Raw genomic sequence first — 23,816 nt, 5'->3', positions numbered from 1 at the left:
TCATTTAATCTTCCAATCTCTACAACGATGCCTGCCTGGTTCGACAATCACCAGCTTGCAACTAATCTTTACTACGATAATCACTCTCATGCTCATAGCACCACCACGACCGCAACGACTTCGCTTTTAGATCACTGCCACGAGTTCTCACTCATCGATTAACTACCTTTTCCTATGTCTTCACGGGTTTCACGCTTACGTTCATGGTCCATCGATGGAACCTCATTCACACGGGAGCCAACCTCCTCCCCATTCTGCATTCGGGCGCGCATTCTTCTTTTTCTCTTTTCACTCATCATGCATCTGACTTGGCGATTTCCGGAATTGCATTTTTGGCTTCTAAAACAGGTCTCGGGAACAAGCTTTTCCTTACGGCCGTGGCGCTGTTGGCAATAGACATTTCGATACCAGATGTCTCGGCCTTTCGATACCTTCGGTCTTGGGGATACAGGAAACCCCCTATTTGCAGGAGCCGAAAGATTGCCAGGCATACACCGACTTGCATCTGTCACTCGGTACTCTATTCTTTCAGCTTTTTGATACCAGTATCCTCATCTTTACGGATACCCACCTACAAACGTACCATACGCGCATATTGTCGCACCTATACCCTCCCAACCCGAAGGAACCGGGCTTGGTTAACCTTTTCATTTGTTCATCAATACATATTCAAACAATCACTTCCTGAAAAAATTACTCGGGAGGTTGGAAAAACTACATATACCCCTCAGACCTGGAATTGTATTTTATTCTCTGTCCATAATAGGCACAGGTCGCATTGTTTTGGTAGTATCATGAAAGATTGGTACTGCTGTACTTTACTGTAGGGCTAGCTGGCGGAGTAACTGGATGACGCCGTATGGCAGGCAGACGAAAAATGGTTTGCTAATTGTTGTACATTACATTGCCTTATGGGGAATATACCCTGGCTAGTAGATACCTACAAATGAGGGAAAAAACAGTTAAAAGTTATCAAATACGCTGCTTCCTAATGGTGATCGAGTTTGATTGTTACTTTAGTTGAGTGAATCGGAAGCATACTATCAGCAGACAATGGTGTTGCGGCACGACTCACGACCTACTCAAACAGAAACTCCTTTATCTATAACCCATGGGTATGGAGCAGCACCATTCGTACCGTTATCTCTGTTGCTATTGCAATATCGTGTTGTATTGTATCAGTCAATCTTATATCCATGATACTGTCTCCTCTGCCAACATCTATCCATTGGCAAATGAGGAAGATCTATCTTCATAAGCAAAGTAAGTCTAAAACCCCCGATATCCTCTTCCTATTAAACGCCGCCCATGCTTTTGGTATAGTATACATAAATTCACCAGTATCAAGCAGCGGCTTCATCGCCGTCTTGGAGAGTGAAATCCCATTCCTTGAACGCCTCCCGGAACGCCTCAACGTCCTTGGTCTCTTCCTCCACACTCTGTTCACATGCCTTCCAAACCAGACGGTCCTCAAGACGGAGGAGCTTGGCTAGCACACGTCTGCCGAACTGAAGGTCGAATCGCATGTCTGATGGCAGAGGCATGACGAGGGACTTGCCCTTAATACGTTCCTCGCCGTCATCTGCCCATAACCATACGCGGAAGAAATCACCACCAGATTCGGCCTGTTGCTCGAGAGTCAGGTCTTGTGCTGTAAAAGCTGGACAGTTTTGGTTCTCTGCTTCGACTTTGAAAGCAGCTTCGGCGAGGCCCTTCTGGATGAGCTCAGCGGGCAACGGCATTAGCTGCCAAATCAGATGGACGTTTCGTTCGCGGCTAATCTCCCATGTGACAACACCTAGCTTATGAGAACTCTTGGCGGCAATCATAGCCTGGATGGCTTCGCGGAAGCGGGTCATTTCCTTGAATGTCTTGACAGCTTCGCCGTTTGGATCGGTGACAGGTCCAATACTGGGAATCGTAGGGTTGTGTGGTAGTGGGATGATAATTAAGTGACCTGGGAAATCAAGACCCTGCTCGGCAAATGTGGCCGATGTAGGTAAGGGACCCTTGGCGGTCGAGATGTACGCGTCGTCACCAATGCTGCAACACATGTGTGAAGAAAGATTGGGGTTCGAAAGACAGAAATAACATCGATCAGGACCCGGTGGAGGCGATCGATGACGCTGCTTCTGGCGTCGGCCTCTATGGCCTCTTTCGTGCTCATCATAACGACTGTGTGATTCCTCCTTAGGGGGACGCTTCTTCGTCTTGGGGTTGAAAGGCGATGCTGTGGCGCCATTAGGTATCGATGCGTCTCCCTTGTTAAGGGTAAAAGCATACAACGCCTTTGCTTTAGCCTTGTTGCCGTAAGGAGCCATTGAAATGAATCGCGTGACGCAAGTGTTATCGGTCTCCGTCTGGGTCGGATGCACAAATGCTTCTCGTTCGTAGAAAAAGCCTTCAGGCGAGGATGATAGGTGGTATCGTGGCTTTAGTCCTGCGCATAGCTCTGCAATAGACTCGGAAACGGGTATAGATGCTTGGTGTGTCGGATCAAGCGCAACTTGAGAGCCAGTCCAGACACCCGCTGGCCATATCGATGTCAAGAGGATATCAGCGCTGTTAGCGCCACGCAGACTCTTCGCATCGTCGACTGTGTGGAATGGTAGGTGCTGCTCTTTAGACTGGCCAGCAATGTTCGTATCCAGCTGACCACCTAGCGCAACAATTCGCACGCCGTCGGATGTCTTGGTGATGCTGCGCTTGCCCAGAAAATGCAGGTTCTCGCAGATTTCTTCTTCAGCTTCGACCTTGGCGGCGATGCGCGGAGGCAGAGGATGGGTTCCAACGGTAAAATAAGTTGGTAGAGGAACTTGAAGAGTTCCATTAAGGAGCGCATTCACTGACTCATCATCCTGTGTCGGGCTGAAGATATCGCCAGTGAGAATAGCCATAGAAAAGCTATTCTTAGAATGAAGAGTTGCTAGCTTCTTGAACGCTGGCTCAAGTTGGCCATTGAGACCGCCTAGGACAATGCTAAATAAAAGTTGTCAGTCCATAAGCTATGAATAGTGATTTGAGATGACTTACATCTTTGGCGAAGCCATATTGGGCGGTTGTTGAGGAGAAATGGTTTGGCCTCACGATACCCTCTTCTAAAGTAAAGGAAATGTGGATGAAAGAAGCTATGATGAAAGTGCATAATGGAGCGCGTTCGAGTCTAGAAAGATAAGAGAATGCGGCGCGAGTATGATTGGTTCAAGTGGGGCATCCCGCATTAGTGCGCTCTTATCGGTTTTGCCGTCTATGAACCGATCAAAAAAAAGTTTTGGCGGGGACGCAGTTCGCGGTATGTGAAGCTCTTTTTTCGCAGACTTGGAACTTCAATTTTCCCATACTATACTTTCTCTACCTACAAAACAGATACCGCCAAGATGCCGTCCAACTCTTCAGGGCGCATCGTAAAAGCGCGGAAGAATAAAAACTCAACTCCCCATCAAAAGAATCACAGATGGGAATCTTTTACTACTAAAATTTCTAAATTTAATTCACTTCACCCGTTACGAAAAGTTCGCCGTCATGACCTCGATAACGAAGATCTTTCGACCTCGACATCCTACTTTCAGACCGGACTGAACAAATGGGGAGAGCTCAATGTCTCAAAGCCTTTCTCTGCCTTCAAGACCAAGGTCTGGCCTCTTTGCGAGAGTCTTCCTCAGCTTCTCCATTTCGAGCAGAGGATAATGGACCTATTGGCCGATTTTATTGCTGGTCAGGATAAGGAAGCTCTAGAGCCATTGTTGGACCTTCTTACCGCTTTTGCGCACGATCTAGGAGTTCGATTCGAGAAGCACTATGGCAGAAGTTTGGATCTGATCGTGGCTATCGCTGCCAAGCCACAGGATGTCGACGTTATTGAGTGGACATTCGGGGCTCTCGCCTTCTTGTTTAAGTATCTTTCTAAACTGCTCGTCCCTGACTTGCGACCTACCTTTAAAGTCATGGCGCCACTACTCGGAAAGTCACGACATCCTCCCCATATTGCTCGATTCGCAGCGGAAGCACTGAGCTTCTTAGTCAAGAAGGCAGCCGCTCCATCCCATCGCGAAATCGCTCTGAAGCGCCTGGTCGAATGCGCACGAGACGACCTACTGAGCATCAAGGACGATCGCCAGTTTACCTTGTACAAGGATGGATTGATGAACATGTTTGCCGAGGCTATCAAGGGTACCGACAACATGATCCACTCTGCTGCTCCGGCTGTCTTTGCGGCTCTAGTTGACGCTATCCCTGAGGTGGAGCGAACCTTGAGCGAGGACACGACCTGGACAGAAGTGGTCTGTGGCGTTTTGACTAGTGTCATCCACCATGCGACTGCCGATACCTTTGGAGATTTCGCAACTGGAGTTCACGAGGCAATCCGAGCCAATATGGAGAGGGAAGCTCCCACAGACCAACCGTGGCAAGTTGTTCCCCTTATTAGGATATATGGCACCATGGCTGGTGTTCGAAAAGGATATCGAATAACCGACTGGTCGCCTCTTATTAAGAACTTGGTTGAGATGCTCTCTACCGTCACAAAGGCCGGGCCAGAAGTTCCACAGGAGGCCTCGAGCGCTGTTTGGAAGTTTGTCATCGTCAGCATTGCAATTGTCTGGCACCACGCACCTATCGATGCTTTGATACCCCATATTGTTCCTCTTACTCAATCTCTGACCAGGGAGCCATTCATGAAATGGTTCATTCCCTTTTGTTCGTATTTCTGCGAGCTGGATGCCCAGCGTTTCGGAAGTTTATTCCGCAACGACTTCCAAAGGTAAGCGTTCCAAGTAACCGGTCTTTTCAAAATACTGACACACCATGTTAGGTTTATCGCGAATCACTGGTCTGAAGAGCCTAATGAAGCTATGCTTTGCGTTCTGTTGCCCAAGATGATCATCGAGAACCGTGCTTTCCCTCCAGCCGGCGAGAAGGACAGCTGCAAGATGCCACAAGGATGGCAGGATCAGATTGTTTCCAAGTTCGAACGATTGGAGGACTCGCCATTCCCCGAAGGTGGACCTTATAACAAGGATCCCCAAGCTTGGCGGGACAGGTGTCTGCCAAAGTACTCAGCTCTGCTTCAGATTCTCGAACTTACGACGGTTCACCCATCAACGAATGCCCGTATCGCCGAACTCTTGCTTCGCAAGCTCAAGCTTGCGCTGAAACCATCTTCTACTTTAGCATCCGATGAGGTTCATTTCATCGTTGGCCAGGGTTTTCACGCATACCTACGTATGAGTAAGGCTGCCAGTTCTGTCGACATCACTTTGAGCCCCCTCTTGCGAGCTGCTGTTCCTCGATTCTCCCAGTCTGTCAGCTTCTTGCACGCCTATCTTGCGTATGAGGAGATTCTGCAGGGCAAAGAGCCCGCCCAGCGACAGGATAGCACCAGCAGCGACAGTTCGTCCAACGATGAGGACCCGGTCATTAAGTCATTGATCGAAAACCTGAGCTCTCCGTCCCACGAACTCCGTTTGGCGTCTCTGAATCTACTCAAGGTGCTTAACTTGGCATCAGACAGTTCTAACACTGTCGAGACTATGATCGAGGTTGAAGAGACCCCATTGGACCTCGCACACACAAGAACAATCGCTATGTACCTTCGCAAGTTGGGCCAGAATTACGCTTCGTTTGAGGATAACTCTTGGTTGCAACGAGCTGTGCCTGCTTTCCTATTCGGTATGCTTACAGTGAAGCTGTCTCCCGTGTGGGACGATTCGGTTGAAACTATGAAGCAAATCACACAGACCAAAGCTGGAGAGGAGGCAGTTTGTGAAGTTGCTTTCCGCTGGCTGAAGGTTCCCTCATCTCGATGGGGTGCTTCGCAGCCCGAAACCCACAACAACCGTCGCGCGTTTGTTTCTGACTTCGAGTGCACAAACATACACAGGCTCGAAGAAGCTGCATCCGAGGTTGAGGAGTCTATCGACGGCCCAGATGAGCTGATGCTGCAGAGCTTTGACGACAAGCAGCGAACTGCTGAAACAACTGCTGGTAACTCGAGGTCTCGTGCCCTGAAGGTTTTCAATGCAATCCCCTTCATCGCAGAGAGGAGGTCTCGTCAACTTGTGCCACACTTTCTCGCATGGGCAAGTGAAGACCGAACCCCTGAGTCAGTCGATGGTCAAGGTACTTCTGAGGGAGCCACTTGGTCTCTTGCAGACCGCAAGGCTATGCTCAACGTCTTCTCCCAGTTCATCAACCCTCGAGTCCTCTATCAACACGAGGACGTCTATACTGCGCTTTTGCAGTTGATGGAGAATGGTGACGCTGAGGTTCAGAAGGTCACACTTAAGGCCATCCTTGCCTGGAAGCAGGAGGCTATTAAGACCTATCAAGAAAATTTGGAGTTTCTCCTGGATGAGGCACGATTCAAGAACGAGCTTACGGTCTTCCTTCAGGACGAGACTGCTATCAAGGCAGAGCATAGGGCTGAGTTGATGCCTGTTCTCCTGCGACTGCTTTATGGTCGTACCATCTCCAAGAAGGGTGCAGCAAGCGGACGACATGGCCTCCAAGCCACCAGACTTGCTGTTCTACGAAACCTCAGCGTCGAGGATATGGGCAGCTTCTTGGATATTGCCACTGGCAAGCTGAAGGATGTTAGAGTTGTTGGCGCCTCGAAGAAGATCTTCGAGGAGCCTCTTCTCCCTGTTCGCAAGCAAGTCGGTTTCCTCAACATGATTTCCTCTGTCATCTCCGAGCTGGGCACCAACGCTACACCCTATTTGGAGACCCTCCTCAATGCCGTACTTTACTGTCTTGTCTTCGCCTGCCGACAGCTCAGTGGTCAGGTTACAGAACCAGAGAACGTCCCCGAAGAAGAGGAGGAAAAGGCCAGTACTCAATCTCTCTTGAGGACCATCCGATCCAACGGTCTGAAGTGTTTGATTGCGCTTTTCCAAAACGCTCAGTCTTTCCAGTGGGCTCCTTATCAAGATATCATCCTTGAAGATGTCGTGGTACCAAGACTAGACAATTTGCCTAGCGAGACGACACAGGGAGTTTCTGGTATGCTACAGCTCTTTGCCACTTGGTCTGTACTTCCCAGAATTGCCCTCTTCCTTGCGCCACATGCCAAGGCTCCAGAGGGTGTCCTCCCCAAGATTATTGAATGTTTGTCGGTTCAGAAGGGTAAGGACGAAGTCAAGATTCATGTTCTGGGAATTATTCGCAACTTGATTAAGCTTGCAACTGCGCCTGCGCAGGAGTCCGAGTTCAACGAAGTCATCAAGGCAGAGCTCCTCGACACCAACTCCAAGGCAATCTTGTCACAGATTTCCAATGTTTTGGACATGTCTGGCATCAGCAACGATCTCATGGAAGCTTGCGTGGAGACAATCCTAGCAATGTCGCCTATCGTTGAGGATGCCGCAGACGTCCAGGCTGTGATCAAGATCTCCATCTTCCTCCTCAATCAGCCACCCCGACGAGTCAGCCCCAAGCTCAAGGGTAGAATCTTGCTCATCGTCGAGCAATACGTTGCAGGTTCTAGTGCCTTTGACAACCAGTCACTACTCGACGACGTTTATGACACCATATCGTCTCTGTTCAGCTATTTCAAGGATCGTGAGAACCGACAGTCCCTGTCAAGAGCGCTGCTGGCTATCGCTGGTAAAGACAGCAGTCTTGAAGAGATTGCCGAACTGTGTACTGCTCTCAACTCCTGGAAGGAAGGACGTATCGATGAGCCCGATTACGATACGCGCCTGGCTGCCTACAGTGCAATCTCTGGTGATCGAGAGGTCCCAATGACACCCAAGCAGTGGCTGCCTCTGCTTCACAATCTTGTCTTTCATATTCGAGACGATGCTGAGTTTGGTATCCTTTCTTCCAACTCGGCCGATGGACTGCGCCGATTCATTAGAGATGCAGCAGCTTGCGCGTCTGAAGATTCCAAGGAGAAATTTGACGTCCATCTCCGGGGTGTCATTATGCCTGCGCTTTACGCTGGAGCCCGCGAGCCATCTGACACTTCTCGACGAGAGTATCTTCGAGTGATGGGCCATCTCTTGTCGACTATGCCCGAATGGGAGCCCATTGCTGATCTGAGTGCACTATTGAACGATCGAAATGAAGAGAGTTCTGAGCTCACGTTCTTCTTTAACATTCTCAGCCCCGCGACAGCAAAACAATTAGAGGCCCTGCATATCCTTGAGGCTGCTAACAAGCAGAAGGAAATGGGAAGTCAAAACCTGGCCCAATTCTTCATCCCTCTTCTCGAGCACTTCATCTTTGGTCGTGCCGAAGGAGTTGACGATCATGGCCTTGGAGCGCAAGCCATTATCACCATTGGCAACCTTGCAAGTTCTTTGCACTGGAAGCATTACCGCACCACCCTTCAACGATACATCGGTTACGTTGAGGCCAAGCCTGATCAACAAAAGTTGACGATCCGACTTCTGAGCAAGGTTGCCGATGCACTTGTTGATGCAGCTGAGAATGATAGCGAAGAGCGCATGGAGGTAGATCAGGTTGAGGCCTCGTCCTCCAGTACCACAAGGCTTCCTCTCACGATTCCAAAGGCAGACAAGCTAGGAGTTGAGGTCACCAATCTCTTCTTGCCCACGTTGGTCAAGCATCTTCATGAGAAGGATGAATCAGAAGTCAGTTATCGTGTGCCTGTCGGTGTCATCATTGTCAGACTCTTGAAGCTGTTGCCTTCGGACCAGATGGACCAGAAGCTTGCAGGTGTTTTGACTGATATCAGCCATATTCTTCGCAGCAAGTCCGTGGAGGCACGAGACATGGCTCGAGACACGCTGGTCAAGATTGCTGTTAACTTGGGCCCATCATACTTTGGTTTCATTCTTAAGGAACTACGAGGTGCCTTGACCAGAGGTTACCAACTTCACGTGCTTTCCTACACCATGCACTCTCTTTTGGTTGCCGTTCTCCCCAGCTGCGCCCCCGGCGACTTGAACTACTGCCTTACCTTTATCGTGACAGTTGTCATGGACGATATCTTCGGTGTTATTGGCCAAGAAAAGGACGCCGAGGGATACACCACCCAGACAAAGGAGATCAAGAGCAGCAAAAGTCAAGACTCAATGGAGCTGATAGCCAAGAACGCCTCCATTGGTCGTCTCATTGATTTGGTGACGCCCTTACGAGCGCTCCTAATGCAAAAGGTCGACCTCAAGATGGTTCGCAAGCTTGATACCTTGATGGCTCGTATCACAGCTGGTCTTCTCCAAAACCCTGCCGCTGAAAGCCGTGACACCCTGGTTTTCTGTTATGAAGTCATCCAAGACGTATACAACTCTCAGAAGCCCGAGGTTGAGGAGAAGCTTGATCCTCGAGTCAAGAAGTATCTGGTCCAGAAGGGCGCCAAGAAGAGCGGCGACCGAGGCAAAACAACCAAGCACACATACAAGCTTATTCGCTTTGCGGTCGATATTCTGAGGGCCATCCTGAAGAAGCACGACAGCTTGAGAACTCCTGCCAATATCTCTGGGTTCATCCCCATTCTTGGTGACGCCATGGTTGGTGGAGAGGACGAGGTCAAGATCTCAGCCTTTAAACTCCTTGCCGTCATTGTCAAGGTGCCATTCGTTGATGAGGAGGGACCAAAGCTGTACAAGGTCGCCGTCAGGGAAGCAACCAAAAGCATATCTATGTCAGTCTCTACTACCACTGAGGTGGCACAAGCAGCACTTAAAATGCTTGCCGTTGTCCTGCGGGATCGTCGTGACGTTCCTGTAAAGGATGCCGCGATCGATATGCTTCTTTCCAAGTTGAAGGACGATCTGACTGAGCCCCTCTACCGTCATGTGACATTCAATTTCCTGCGATCAGTACTGGACCGACGTGTCGAAACTGCTTCTGTTTACGACATCATGGATTACGTGGGTACAGTTATGATCACCAATGATGACAAGGATACTCGTGATCTTGCCAGAGGCGCATTCTTCCAGTTTATCCGCGAATACCCTCAGAAAAAGGCCAGATGGGCCAAGCAGATCAACTTTATTGTTGCCAACCTCAAGTACGAGCGAGAGGGTGGTCGTCTGTCTGTCATGGAAATCGTTCATTTGCTCCTCATGAAGTCGTCTGACGATTTTGTTCAAGAGATTTCCTCCACCTGCTTCCTCCCGCTCTTCTTCGTCCTCGCCAACGACGACAGCGAGAAGTGTCGACTCTCAGCTGCAGGCCTTCTTAGAGAAATCTTCCGCAAGGCCGATAAGGAGCGAACTCTAACTTTCCTTGGCCTTGTGCGAACATGGTTGGACCAGGACGGAAATGAGGCTGTGCTCAAGCTTGCTTTCCAGGTTTTCGGGTACTACCTTGAATCTAACGAAAATGCATCAAAGAATAAGAAGGACTTCAAGCTTGTTCTTGAAAAGATCAACGGCGTCATCCAGAATGAGGACATTCGAGAAGTTGACGGAGAGCTTCTGGAGGCAGCTCTGGGAGTTCTTCGTGCTGGTTTGACTGTGTTCCCCGAAAAGATCTTGGCAAGCAGCAGCGAGGAGATGTGGTCTAACATTGTCAGATGCTTGTCTCACCAGGAGACTTCCGTCAAACTATCGTCTATTGGGTTGACCAGCTCTTACTTGGCAGACTTTGCCCAGCAAGCTGGTGATGCGTCCGTTGGCGAGCCAGTAAAGGGCAGCCATGGCCTGATGCTCGATTTGCCAAGGATACAGAACCTCGTCAGGCTGGGGCTGGGCGTCCTGGCAACTAGAGACATTGACGAGAAGCTCGGAGCGGAAGCCGTGCAGGTTCTGGCCTTCTTGGCCCCCCGTCTCCCTGAGGGTGATGGAGAAGAGAAGGAAGACGAGGAAGATCAGGCTGAAGAGACCGACGAAAAGACTGAGCGCAAGACAGACCTCGAGCATATGTTCAGGCAGATCTCTCACGTCATTCGACGAGAAATTCCTCCCAGAGCTGTGGCCATCACACCAAAGGTGGCTGCAATGGAGCTTCTGGAGACTATTTGCCGCAGGTCCTCGCTGGAACGTCTCCGGCCATCGTTCAAAACTATCCTTGTGCCACTTCACAACCTTACTGATCCCTCAATTGCCCCTCCCTTCTCCAACGATGAGCTCTTCAAGACAAAGCATGAAGCTCTCAAGACACGCGCACAGATCCTTATGGATTCTCTGCAGAAGAAGTTCGGTACAGCTGAGTACTCTAAACAGCTGCTTGCGATCAGAGAGGAGGTGAGGAAGAAGCGAGAGGAGCGATCAAGCAAGAGGAAGATCGATGCGATTGTGCAGCCCGAGAAGTATGGACGGGACAAGAGAAAGAAGTTTGAGAAGAACAAGGAGCGCCTCAAGACGCGATCCAAGGAGCAGAAGGTCATGAGGCAGTCGTTCAAGCGATGGTAAGGGGATTGATGATGTTGCATCAACTGGCGTTATGGAATTGTGGCATCAGATAAGATATGTTTTTCCTGGCGTTATCATCTGGATCTAAAGTAAAAGTCATTTGTAGATAAGTATGAGAATAAAACACGGCCGTCTCTTAAGGCTCGTGCGTATTATAATGATTTTTCCTGTCTATTGAGGAGGGTATCCCATCAACGCCAACCAATGCTTCTATTTACACTATCGTACAATGCAGTCTTCTTCAAATCTATCCCGTCCTTCGTTTGCATAGCCGATTAATCCGAGCTTCTCTTGTCCTTTTTCAAGGCCTCTGATTTCAAGGGCACTGGTTGATGCTCCTCATGCCAGAATTCAATATCACCATCCTCGCCCAGGGTGCCCCGCTTGACTAACCGACCCTTCCTCTGTAGAATTTGCTCGATGGTGACTGTCTTATCACCAAATATTTTTAGGTGATCACTGATGACATGTCTATTGCGGCATTCGGGACATGTGATGAGCGTTGACCCCCAGTGGTAGCCCTGTTTGGATACGTTGTGGTGGGAGCGATGGCCGCAGGGAACGCAGGTAAATGATAGTTGATAATGTGAGGCCTTGATATCTGGCCTCTCGCCTTCGCTCTTGGGTTCCTCACCCACTTTCGCCTGCTCAGCCTTTGGTTTGGCGTAGATTGGGGGAGGTGGCCTTGGGATGCTGTGCGTTGCGCGGAAGGGCTGATAGTTTAGGTTTGCGACTGGGTGGGCAAGAGGAGCGCGGAGGAAGGAAGAGTGGCGCTGTGACTGGAAATATAGCTGTCGCATAAATGCAGGAGCGATAGAGGGTGAGCGTGAAGCCATTTTGTGTGGTTTTGGTGGAGTTGGAAGGTGATGGCGATGTCGGAATTGATTTGCAGGAAATGTTTTCAATTAAAGAAAGAAGGGTCTTGGTTGTGAGACGTCATTTGTGGGGCCGGTTGGATGCTGTGGAAGGTTGACGAATCATATCGATCATGTCACTTACACGGTTGACCTTCCTATCATTCTATTTCAGATGCCCTCCGTGCATATCCCGCTGTCAAACAATCATGTATTGCATTATAAATAGAAATTCACTGTTTCTGTCTAGTACATAGGCTTCTATTTGGTCAGGCAACTGGAGGAGCAAAATGTGCACGGCCGATGCGTATCTTTGGCACAAATCCTCGAATGCCTCAACCCTTCAAATAGGCAGGGGCTGCCGGTGTTCCTATTTCTTGGGAAGTTTAATCCAGCTTTCAGGTTCTCAAGTAAGGAAGAACTCATAACATAAGGCCATCGTGCCTTCTTCGACAATCGACCAGTGAAGGTCGTCGTTACCTCCTCTTGATGACCACCAAGCCTTCTTGTAGAAAATGTTATCCCCCCACCCCCGTCATCTGTCATCTGTCATCTCCATCACTCGCTCAACTTCATCAAATTCTTGTTTCTTTGCAGTAGTTCACGCGCTCATTGCTTTCTTTTCATTATCATTCTCAGCTCACACGACCATCTTATCCGACCGAAAGCCTCTCACCACTACCCAAAATGCTTCGTAAACTTATCTTGGCCTCATTGGTCATGCTCTCCTCTGCTTTTCCTCCCTCCCCTCCCCCCAAAGTTTCCTTTGAACAGGATCGCGATATCGCCCTGGCGATCATCAACAAAGCACGACGAGCTGGTGGGCTCCATGATCTCTATTGGGATGAACGCTTGGAAACGGATGCACGACGCTACGTCAGCAAGCTAATCTCCAAATCAACCCCATGGGGTTACTCGAATGCCCAGTCTCCAGTGTCAGGAGAGGCTATATACAAGGAAACTACAGCAACTGATTGCGAAGGGCAATCATTCAAGGCTACTTTCCAAACCGCTGCAGCAGCTTGGCTTCGGAAAGACAACAGCGAGTCCGAAATGGAAGCCACTACCAACTACTGTGAGTCGCCCTAGATTTTGCGATTTGACTGTATCTGACAGTTAGACAGATGCGTGCATGTCACCCACCGCGAGATATGTTGGGTGTGCTAAAGGAGACTTTACAGAAGAGAAAGGATGCACCTTTTACGATGTGTGCGTTTTTGGGTACAGGTAAATTGCTTCTGACAGATTGCGGTAACGAAAGTATCCTCGTTAACATGCACTACAGTATTCCAGCTGTGCCTGGCATCGGCAAAGGACCGTGTCCCAATGATCAAGACAAAGACAAGAAGCAAAAACTTTGGATGCAGACTCCATACAAAGTCATACCTATGCGTTATCTCAACGACGGATATGGGCTTGTTGACCCTCACGACCAAGACTCCTAAAGAACCTATTTTCAGCACCAACCCCGAGCAGGTATCCTTGCAATCAAATGGGATGGTTGATACAGATAAAGTCAGGAGAGGCTGCAAGCAGTGACAGAACAGAGTTAGTATTTAGTTAATTACAGACATTTCCTTATTGTTGAGTTCCTTGATGAAGTAAACAAAGTCAAATATTTATGCCTGATTGCATTCATATCATGTATGTTGACAGCGCCGGCGATAAGATGCTCGGGTATAGGGTAATGTCACTAATATTATGTAATCATCGCGGCCTGTATGGTCCGTGCACTTCACAGCAAACCTGTGGAACGGCGAGCGACGCGATTAAGAAAAAGGTCCCCAGTTCGCGACTCCATCAATCATCAAAGCCTTGAAGCCATCACGACAGGCACGAAACAACCACCTCTCTCACCCCTTTCGGCCACCGCATCTATACGGCTGTTTTCGCGTGAAAGTCACGACCTTAATCAGGAAGTCAGCCACAAAAGGCCCTGAGGCAATAGCGAGAGAAGACTCTTCGCGTGTTGGCGTAGCTCCCTTTTCCACGGCATGAAATGACCACCGGGGTCTTATAACGCACACAATGGAAAGATCAAAGCCCCAGGCATTCCTATCGAGCTATGCGCCGCGACTCCGCGCCTACAACAACTCCCTCCTCACCCCCGTTCTACCAAGCAGCGCGCCCACTGGCCCGGTTTCGAGGACTACCAAACGAGGGACGACCATCATTAATTATGCTGAAGATGGCTATGACGACCTGGAAGACGACAGCGATGACCCGCGTCGACGACCAACAGGACTGCGGAGCTTGCGCAAGGAGGACTCGGCCAGCAGACTAGACCTCGCCGACAAGGTTGGCAAAGATACTAAGGAGCCAGTTGAGGTGCAGGGCGTCTGGCGTGATTGGATAGCTAAGCATAGGTTGCTTAGGAGCGATCAGCAGAATGCCATTCAAGCGACCCTCCCTCTTACTCTGATTCCAATTCGAATCGATTTGGACGTTCCTGCGTTTATCCCCCCAGCTCCGTATCCAACGCCAAACCCTAACACAGTGGATACATCGCTCCCTCAGTACCGTCAGCAGGAGGCGACGGTGCCTTACAAACTTCGAGACATTTTCTGTTGGAACCTTCACGAAACGCTCATCTCTACTGACCAATTTGCCCAAACGCTGGTGCAGGATCTGGATCTGCCAAACCGACAAGCCGCCACTGCTGAAATTAGTAAACAAATTCGAACACAGCTGGAAGAATATTCGGGTGTTGCTCTACATCCTTTGTTCCATAGCGACCAGCAGGCTCCCTCTGCCCCACAACCTACAACGGCCGGATTGACGCCACGACCAAGCTTTGCGCTCAAGTCCCGGGATGATTCTCCGGCCTCTGCCATCCGTGGCACTTCACGGCCTGACACACCAGCGCAGACGGGAGGTGCAGCCACTTCCTCACAAACTCAAGCTCCCGATGTCACGGCAGAGGCGACACCGATACTTCCCGACTCTGATGACTACAACCCCGACGACACCTACCGATGTATCATCAACTTAAGTCTCAATCTAGCATCGATGCTTTACACTGACAAGTTCGAGTGGTCTCTTCTGCACCCTCCTGGTACTGCTGAGGCATTCGCCAAGGTCACTTGTACAGATCTGGGATTAACGGGAGAGTGGATCCCCGCGATGACCCATGCTATATACGAAGCTGTTCTGCGGCTGAAGAAGGAAGCGTGTGAAGCAGGTGGCCTTGTCGCTGGATGGGGTGGTCTGCAGCAGGAGCTGCCAAATGACGCTGCTCACGGTTCAGAGGCTGGTTGGAGATATGAACCGGAGCATCTCGGCGATGACTGGGAGCCCAAGGTGGAATTTCTTAGTAAGGAAGAAATTGAGAAGAGAGAAGGTGACCGCGAACGTGAAGTTCGACGATTGCGCCGTGAGACGGCACGGTTCAGCTCTACAACAGGCATGCTCGGAGGCACACCCTTTGGGGCAGCGATGGAGGTTGAGGAAGAGAGAATGGGACGAGGCGAACGGTCCAAGAAGAAGCGTCGTTTCCGAAGTTTGAGTCCCCTTGGACGAGGTGGTACGCCTGGAGGACGAGGCACGCCTGACGTTGGCGGATATGGCGGTGGCGGCGCCCTGACAGACCAAGAAAGATTCCAGTGGAGATGTATGCACTGCAAGATATGGGGCACAAGCGTTTGGGCTGTCAGGGACGGCCCAGCAGGTCCAAGGGTGAGTCCAGTCTACAAAGATGGGTTGATTGATTCGTTGCTAACTCTACTTAGACTTTGTGTGCCAACTGCGGCTACGTCTACGAGCGTGATCAGAGACTGCCTCGTCAAAGTAAAAACCTCCATTTGGCCGACATTCGTGGAGTTTAGGATCCTTCAGAGGGGCAATACAAACCGGTAGATGCTTCAGACTCTCAGCCCAAGAAACCCGATAACACGCCAAATAAAAGCAACGGACGGACCAGTCGAAAATAGTCCTTTGCGTCTTAAATAACGACATAATGGAATGGGATATGCCCGGTTAACGGAGGAAGAGGATGAGTGGTGGCAAAGCACCAATCTGGCAGTTACTAACACTTAGGAGTCTTCGATTTTGTGAGCAAAAGCTTTTGGGGACGGTGGAATTGGAAGGGATGATTATATGGCGTCTAGGGAGGATTGGGATTCCTCAAGCGGACAATAGTTTTTGTCGTTGATAATTGTTGGACGAAAGGAAGAGAGACGAGAGACAAGAGATAAGAGAGACAGGCGTGGACTTTCGCGATACACATCCTTGTAGATTATATCAATACAGGTGGTGTTTTAAGGGGTGTTGGTGATACCTCTCTGGATACTATTATTATTGCATGAACAAGTTATACTCGGATGATCTTGACCAGGCAGTATAATTTGAATTAATGGATGGTCTAGCATAGGTACTATCAGATCAGGGCAGGGTCAATGTAAATTGGACGTGCAGCTGGTCATCACGTGTGGCGGCTGGACGTGAGATCCAACTACCTTCCCAACTTCAAACTTCCCCAATTCAAAGACAACAACAAACAACCTCATTCTATCGGGAACATGACCGGGAACTGGAGAAACACAAATACATTTCCACCAACGCCAAATCACACGCACTAACCAAAATATGCAAATCACCTTTGCACCCTTGCAACTACATCCCATCGAACCACCCCGCTACGCTTTGGGACAGTACGGAGGAACATGTTCCACGATCTAATCCGTCAGTCAAGGCGAGTCTAGTGGACAACCACAGTTTCACCCCGCACTTCTGAAATGGGTTATCCCATCATCTCCGGGATGCATCGACGTGTGGAGATGACTTCTCACCCACTTGTCTTGACTGTGGAGTATGGAGTATGGACTACAGGCCGGCTTGGCAAGACCACCAAGACGGTTCGAGCCGAAGACGACATGCCCGTTTGACGCAGGGTTTCTGACTCCGGTCCTCTCTGTTGGTTAAACTCCGTGGCTCGAAATGGCATTGTTTACGAACCATAGGCTTTTATTGTCACGTCGAGTGACGGTTAACATTGAAGCCCTACGGTTGCTTGAACTTGAGCTGTTGGACCTGACGGATTGGAAGAACTCACCAAACCAATTACAACACAACTTCAATGCTATACAAACTATAAAGGCACCGTAGCATTGGAGTTCGCTTAGGGAATGCGCTGCTACCGGCTATCACATGAGACCACCAGTCATATAGGAGATTTACCGGTTGCCTGGCAAGGCTTTACACACAGTCGGCAGCAGTATCCTGGTCTATAGTCGGCATATGACAGGGTCCGAGCCATTATCTCGGTCATGATGTATCCGAAACTGCTGAATCTGGACGAAGCATCTGTCCATTGCCTGACCTGGCCATACTATGCCAGGGGTTCAGCTTCTAAGGCCTCCGCAACAAATGGCAGATGACCAACGACTTCTGCTGCTGGACATGAGAATGGGCATACTACGAGCGCATTAACAACTCCAATCTTACACAAGTCCGCTCACGATATCTGCAACCGCCGACTCGTCGAACTTCTTTTAAGCGGCCGGCCTGAATCCCGAAGTACCGTGGGGTCTTTGCAGCAGCACAACTCGCAATACACTCAATGTACGCAACACAAATAACCTAAAATCAACGCTCTGTGAGACATGGATTTCCACGTTAGGGCATAGGGCATGGGCTGCTACGATATACGGACGCAGGAATCAATATTTGGCATATCCAATAGCTCACTGCCCAATAGGAGTAGCTGATGGAACTTGTGGTGCCAATATGTTTTTCACCCCATGAAAGGAATGATATGCAACGACAATATCGCCAGTTGAATTTTGGGCTCTAACCGGAGCAACGGGCCATACAGGCTATGTTCGTTCAAAACCGTTATGGTCATTGCAAAGGACTTCGGTGGGTATTGACAGCAGACCTCCCCATAATGAATTCGGATGAAAGTTGCAGGAGTACTCCATACACGGCAAACCCCATGCTCAAGCAGCGGCAAATAGGGCGCCGTCATGGCTCGCCATCGGGACCAAAATACTGTGGGGTTGGCCTGACCAGCCGGTACGGCTAAGTAGAGTTGACCCCAGACGAAGATCCGCCTGGTCAAGACGGTGGGTTGTTGCTTTCCCTTACTTGTCTTTCCAGGGATGTTTCTTCAGCCACCTCACGATCTCTTTGTAAGTCTCCTTCAGGCTCCGTTACTCTTACGGTTCAAAGATGATGGAAGCGACGGCCCGAAGAGCGGATGGTATCCTGTTTCGTCGTAGTCTTCATGAGAGTGAGGTTCTCCGCAGCAAGGCAAGTCTGAAGAACTCCTATACGCGCTCACTAGTCCGAGGTTTAACTCTCCTCCAATGAGAGATGATAGTAAGTACAGCCTCTTCGGAGGCCAATATTTCTCTTCTTCGGTAACTACGGACCGGCCTCAATGTTCCTATTGTATTGCAGAAACGCATCTCACACTTCCTGTACGCCACTCCTGAGGCTAATACGGAGATCGGCTCAGTCACTTCCTCCCCTGTACGCCCGCCTACCTCATCATGGTTCCCCTCGATATGTCTCCGCCTCGGAGCCATACTCTGCCTGGCCTCGACAAGGATAGTCTTGGAGGCGATATGGAGATCATCGTGCCCTCTCATGTCAAAGGGGTCGCGGCCCGTAACCCGATCTCGGCCTAGAGATTGGAGACTGGAGCCCCATCGGCATCATGGCTTCTCTTCTTGATCATCCCATCTCTATATTGGTTAAGGGCAATAGAAGACGATCTTGGTAGTTCCGGATCATATAGTCTATGCCCCTGATCCAAGTATATAATGAGCTTGGATCCCCAAACCAGATCAACCTCACTCTCACATCACATCCTCTTCAGTCAACTCATCTACCCACCGGTCTAGCTTTTGTTCAAAATGTATCGTGTACTCGCCACCGCTTCGGCGCTCATCGCCACTGTCCGGGCTCAGCAAGTTTGCTCCCTCACCACCGAGAGCAAGCCTGCCTTGACCTGGTCCAAGTGTACTTCCAGCGGATGCACAAATGTCAAGGGTTCCGTCACCATTGACGCCAACTGGCGATGGACTCATCAGACATCAGGATCTACCAACTGCTACACCGGCAACAAGTGGGACACTTCTATCTGCACCAGTGGAAAGACTTGCGCCGAGAAGTGCTGTGTCGATGGTGCTGATTACGCTTCTACCTATGGTATCACCTCCAGCGGCAACCAGCTCAGTCTCTCATTCGTCACAAAGAGTCAGGGTACCAACATTGGTAGTCGTACTTACCTCATGGAGGACGAGAACAACTACCAGATGTTCCAGCTCCTGGGCAACGAATTCACCTTCGATGTTGATGTTTCAAACATTGGCTGTGGTCTGAACGGTGCTCTGTACTTTGTCAGCATGGATGCAGATGGTGGCAAGTCCAAGTACCCCGGCAACAAGGCCGGTGCCAAGTACGGTACCGGTTACTGTGACGCCCAGTGCCCTCGTGATGTCAAGTTCATCAACGGACAGGTAAGTCTTGCGCCTATACTGAGCCCAGGATGAAAGCTAACATGTATTAAAGGCCAACTCTGAAGGTTGGGAGGCTTCCAAGAGCGATGTCAACGGTGGTATCGGTAAATTGGGCACATGCTGCCCTGAGATGGACATCTGGGAGGCCAACTCCATCTCCACTGCCTACACTCCTCACCCTTGCACCAAGCTCACTCAGCACGCTTGTGAAGGTGACTCGTGCGGTGGAACCTACTCCAACGACCGCTATGGCGGAACTTGCGATGCTGATGGCTGTGACTTCAACGCCTACCGTCAGGGCAACAAGACCTTCTACGGTCCCGGATCCGACTTCACTGTCGACACCACCAAGAAGGTCACTGTCGTCACCCAGTTCCACAAGGGCTCCAACGGCCGTCTCTCTGAGATCACTCGTCTCTATGTCCAGAACGGCAACGTCATTGCCAACTCTCAGTCCAAGATTGCTGGAGTTCCCGGAAACTCTCTTACCGCTGACTTCTGCACCAAGCAGAAGAAGGTCTTTGAGGATCCCGATGACTTCGAGAAGAAGGGTGCTTGGGGTGGTATGAGCGATGCTCTCGAGGCTCCTATGGTTCTTGTCATGTCCCTCTGGCACGACGTAAGTGTTCCCAATCCCTAAATCCTTCATATTGCATGATATACTGACTCTTGTTCGTAGCACCACTCCAACATGCTCTGGCTCGACTCTACCTTCCCCACTGATTCTACCAAGCTCGGCTCCCAGCGTGGATCATGCTCTACATCCTCTGGCAAGCCTTCCGACCTTGAGAAGAACGTTCCCAACTCCAAGGTTGCTTTCTCCAACATCAAGTTCGGTGCTATTGGCAGCACTTACAAGAAGGGCTCTGAGACCACCCCCGACCCTCCTACCGAGTCTAACCCCACCAACCCTCCCGTCGGCGGCACTGTTGACCAGTGGGGTCAGTGCGGTGGCTCCAACTACAGCGGCCCCAAGACTTGCAAGTCTCCCTTCACCTGCAAGAAGATCAACGACTTCTACTACCAGTGCCAGTAAATTCGCGGCCGGGCTACGTCATCTGATGACTGAGAAACGATTTGATGAGAGGATAGTCTCCATGAGATTGTCTGGATGAGAGATGGATTTGGTTGCTTGATGTGGAAGGGGACGGTTTTCAGCTTGTGGATGGATTGCTTTGTGCTCTTTTTTGCCCTTCATTCATATCGCACAGTAAAAAAGCGACTTTTACCCCTATTGTATATACTTTGGTAGAAAGATAGCAAAAACTGTCGTTATCACCTCACTTACTATCTCGTCTACTCTTTGCAGTTGTGACCCTGACTGGCTATAATAGCTTAGACAACTGCTCCTACAGGCATCTGTTTTTATGATATCTTGAAATCTAATTTCAGACAGGCTAAAAGATATAGTATAGTCGGTCTTGAATTTGGATAGTCGCGTCGATGAGGATATTGATTTATGTCATTGCTGACTGGCGCCAGCTTAGAATTGACAGCCAATCTATAGTAAAAGATAGACCATAGTGGTAGGCAGTTCAACATTATTCGAACCTGGCTCAAGTTCAGAGGTTAGGATCACTGGTTTATACCCGAGCAAAATAAAGTTATTCAAATATTATAGTATTTCGTTATCCAGGCTTTAGCTATGTATCAATTATCGCCTTCGCCTTTGGACTTGTCCATGAAGATCCTGTCATCTTGTTGTCATAGATCCTTCATAACTCAGATATCAAATAATCACATCAACCTCTTAAACAGATTCGCGCTTCCTCTCGCTCTGCTGAATCTCCGCTCCGTCCTTGAAGTTATGGGTCTCGGCGTGTGAAGCTTCCACGCCGAGCATTTGTGCTCCCTTCTCGGAGTGGTCGGCACCACCGAAGACAGTGTCCATGTGCTCGAGGGAGATACCCTTGGTCTCGGGGACACAGAACCAAACAAAGATGGCGAGGAGGATGTTGACAGCGAAGAAGAAGAAAAGGCACTTAAGACCAGTCTTGGCGAGGAAGGTAGGGAAGAATTGCTGGAAGATGGTGTTGGCCACGTTCTGGCACTGAGAGGCCATACCGACGGCCTGGGTTCGAACGTTGGCTGAGAAGACTTCACTGGTCCACATCCAGACACCAGCACCCCATGAAGGCTTGTAAAAGAAGCTGTGAAAAACGGGTCAGTTCTGATCGGAAGAATCTAAAAAGGAGCAAAACAACTTACATGAAGAGGTATAGCATGACGACGATACCAATAGCAGAAGGTTCTGTCTTTGGGTCCGGTGTAGCGAGACCAATGACAGGCACAATCAGCATGCAAACAGCCATACCAATGGCACCAACCATGAAGAGCCAGCGGCGACCGAAGCGATCGGCAGTCCAGACGGCGTTCAGAGTGAAAAGAATACCCATAGTAGCCCACAGAGCGTTGATGAGGTTGATCTTCTCAGTTGAGGTCCAAACCTGCTTGTAGATGGAGGTAGAGTATGTGTTGAGGGTACCTTGGCCAGTGAGTTGTTGACCAACGTTGAGAACGACGGCGATTCCGAAACGCTTCCTGATAGAAGGATCCTTGAAGAGAGCGCGGTATCCGGGGCTGATGGCTTCCTTCTCGTACTCGATGGCAGCCTGGATTCCCAAGACCTCTTCATCAACCTCCTCCTGGGTCTCGCGAATACGGCGAAGAGCGGCTCGGGCTTCATCAACTTTGCCCTTCTTGATGAGGAAACGGGGAGACTCAGGCTGGAACGGAAGCAGGATAATGACGAAGGTAGGGACGAGGACCTGGAAGATAACAACCATGCGCCAGTCCCATTCACCAAGCTTCTCTCGGTTCTTTCCGCAAGCAAAGTTAATCCAGTAGGCGATGAAAGCACCGACTGAGTAGAACATCTGCCAGAAGGTCATGACCTGACCTCGAATCTCGGCGGGAGAGATTTCACCGATGTAAACAGGGCCGGCAGCTGAGGAGTGTTAATGTCTAGGCGGGAATGCTGTCGATAGTAGATGACTTACTGAGAGCGGTACCCTGACCAATACCAATGAGGACACGGCCAACAATGAAGACTCCAAGCTTTCCCTTGGGTGCAAATGCCTGAATAATAGCGGCGATGATGGTGATGAAGCATCCAATTCCCATACCAGCACGTCGTCCAAGCCAATCAGCCTATATTGTTGCAATGAGTACACCACTCGTATCGTTATTAAGTTCGTATAGAACGTACCAAAGGACCACCAATGAAGAAACCACTGACGATGGCACCGATGGTGTAGCAAGTGTTGATAAGACCGACAGTGTAACTGTCCTCCTTGAGGTCGAGATTGAACCAGTTGAGCCAGTTGTCCGACGCTTGAAGAGCCTAAAAAACACAAAGTTAGTCATGGTATACTAGAAAATCAATTTCGATGCTTTGGGACATACGTTGAAAACACTGGAGTCAAAGCCGTAGAGCGTCATACAAGACGCTGCTACCATGGCAATGTACCAGTTGTAGATTCTGGTCTTGCTAGGCATTTTGGCGGTTTTCGGTTTTGCTCCTGCCTATGTGTGGATGTTGCTCGAGGGTTCTCGACGATCTAGTTAAAAATCACGAGACCCAGGAAGCAAGAGAAGGAGGATATAATGAAAAGAAGACAAAGTGTGGAGAGGAAAGAGAGGAAAGATTGATGCTTCCTTGGACTTCTTTTATCTGTGAGTCGAGGAAGGAACCCCCGACCCAAGTCTAGATTCATCTTGCCCCCGTCGCCCTAGACCCCAGACTATCTACTCTCTACAATACCAGGAAACCCCAGACCCAAACCCCAGATGGCAGTTACGGCTACTATTGTGTTGATGGATTCGCGGGAACACGCGCCTTCCCCACTACCCTAAGTGTTCAATAAAGGCTTAGCTTGTCAGACTAAATGGCAGGCGATTCCTTATTCTTGCCCTTGCCTCTTGTAAGTTCATACAAAGTTCCTGTGGGTTTACGGATAGAGTAGGAAGGGATCACTCGTTACTGCAGTTTCTCCTGCGACCTTATCTTGGCCATTGATAGGGATTAACTTGTCCCCAGCCATGAGATCACTTTCAGCAGGTGATTGACGTTACAGTTATATGTAATTAGGTGCTTATCCTGACGTTAATATTGCTCGCTTAACTGTCGAAACACGAAAGGTAGTATCCATTTCACTGCTCTGTCAGTTCAACGAGAA

General features: G+C 49.7%; 7 protein-coding genes across 7 annotated transcripts; 4 read left to right on the top strand and 3 right to left on the bottom strand.

The window, feature by feature from the left end:
- Window positions 1-1,343: 1,343 nt before the first annotated feature.
- FIESC28_10401 (uncharacterized protein) lies at window positions 1,344-3,050 on the bottom strand (the record flags this gene model as incomplete). The annotated part of the gene is made up of 2 exons (XM_031164533.1): window positions 1,344-2,979; window positions 3,034-3,050. The coding sequence occupies 2 exons, from the start codon at window positions 3,048-3,050 to the stop codon at window positions 1,344-1,346; spliced, it is 1,653 nt and encodes a 550-aa protein (XP_031011485.1).
- A 327-nt stretch (window positions 3,051-3,377) lies between these two features.
- On the top strand, window positions 3,378-11,321 carry FIESC28_10400 (uncharacterized protein; the record flags this gene model as incomplete). Its single annotated transcript, XM_031164532.1, has 2 exons — window positions 3,378-4,759; window positions 4,811-11,321. 2 exons carry the CDS (start codon window positions 3,378-3,380, stop codon window positions 11,319-11,321), a joined length of 7,893 nt encoding a protein of 2,630 aa, XP_031011484.1.
- A 275-nt stretch (window positions 11,322-11,596) lies between these two features.
- Window positions 11,597-12,157, bottom strand: FIESC28_10399 (uncharacterized protein; the record flags this gene model as incomplete). Its single annotated transcript, XM_031164531.1, has 1 exon — window positions 11,597-12,157. The coding sequence occupies one exon, from the start codon at window positions 12,155-12,157 to the stop codon at window positions 11,597-11,599; it is 561 nt and encodes a 186-aa protein (XP_031011483.1).
- Window positions 12,158-12,862: 705 nt separating this feature from the next.
- FIESC28_10398 (uncharacterized protein) lies at window positions 12,863-13,620 on the top strand (the record flags this gene model as incomplete). Its single annotated transcript, XM_031164530.1, has 3 exons — window positions 12,863-13,250; window positions 13,300-13,402; window positions 13,461-13,620. 3 exons carry the CDS (start codon window positions 12,863-12,865, stop codon window positions 13,618-13,620), a joined length of 651 nt encoding a protein of 216 aa, XP_031011482.1.
- Window positions 13,621-14,203: 583 nt separating this feature from the next.
- On the top strand, window positions 14,204-15,999 carry FIESC28_10397 (uncharacterized protein; the record flags this gene model as incomplete). Its single annotated transcript, XM_031164529.1, has 2 exons — window positions 14,204-15,850; window positions 15,904-15,999. The coding sequence occupies 2 exons, from the start codon at window positions 14,204-14,206 to the stop codon at window positions 15,997-15,999; spliced, it is 1,743 nt and encodes a 580-aa protein (XP_031011481.1).
- A 3,033-nt stretch (window positions 16,000-19,032) lies between these two features.
- FIESC28_10396 (uncharacterized protein) lies at window positions 19,033-20,674 on the top strand (the record flags this gene model as incomplete). The annotated part of the gene is made up of 3 exons (XM_031164528.1): window positions 19,033-19,638; window positions 19,691-20,257; window positions 20,318-20,674. 3 exons carry the CDS (start codon window positions 19,033-19,035, stop codon window positions 20,672-20,674), a joined length of 1,530 nt encoding a protein of 509 aa, XP_031011480.1.
- Window positions 20,675-21,388: 714 nt separating this feature from the next.
- On the bottom strand, window positions 21,389-23,136 carry FIESC28_10395 (uncharacterized protein; the record flags this gene model as incomplete). Its single annotated transcript, XM_031164527.1, has 5 exons — window positions 21,389-21,788; window positions 21,847-22,585; window positions 22,638-22,788; window positions 22,847-22,981; window positions 23,044-23,136. The coding sequence occupies 5 exons, from the start codon at window positions 23,134-23,136 to the stop codon at window positions 21,389-21,391; spliced, it is 1,518 nt and encodes a 505-aa protein (XP_031011479.1).
- Between the last annotated feature and the right edge of the window lie 680 nt (window positions 23,137-23,816).

The sequence above is a fragment of the Fusarium coffeatum genome, assembly GCF_003316985.1.
Source record: "Fusarium coffeatum strain FIESC_28 chromosome Unknown BRIP53273_contig_302, whole genome shotgun sequence".
NCBI classification, from domain to species: Eukaryota; Fungi; Ascomycota; class Sordariomycetes; order Hypocreales; family Nectriaceae; genus Fusarium; species Fusarium coffeatum.
Note: the sequence above shows the minus strand (reverse complement) of the source record. Positions and strands in the feature narration are given on the sequence as shown.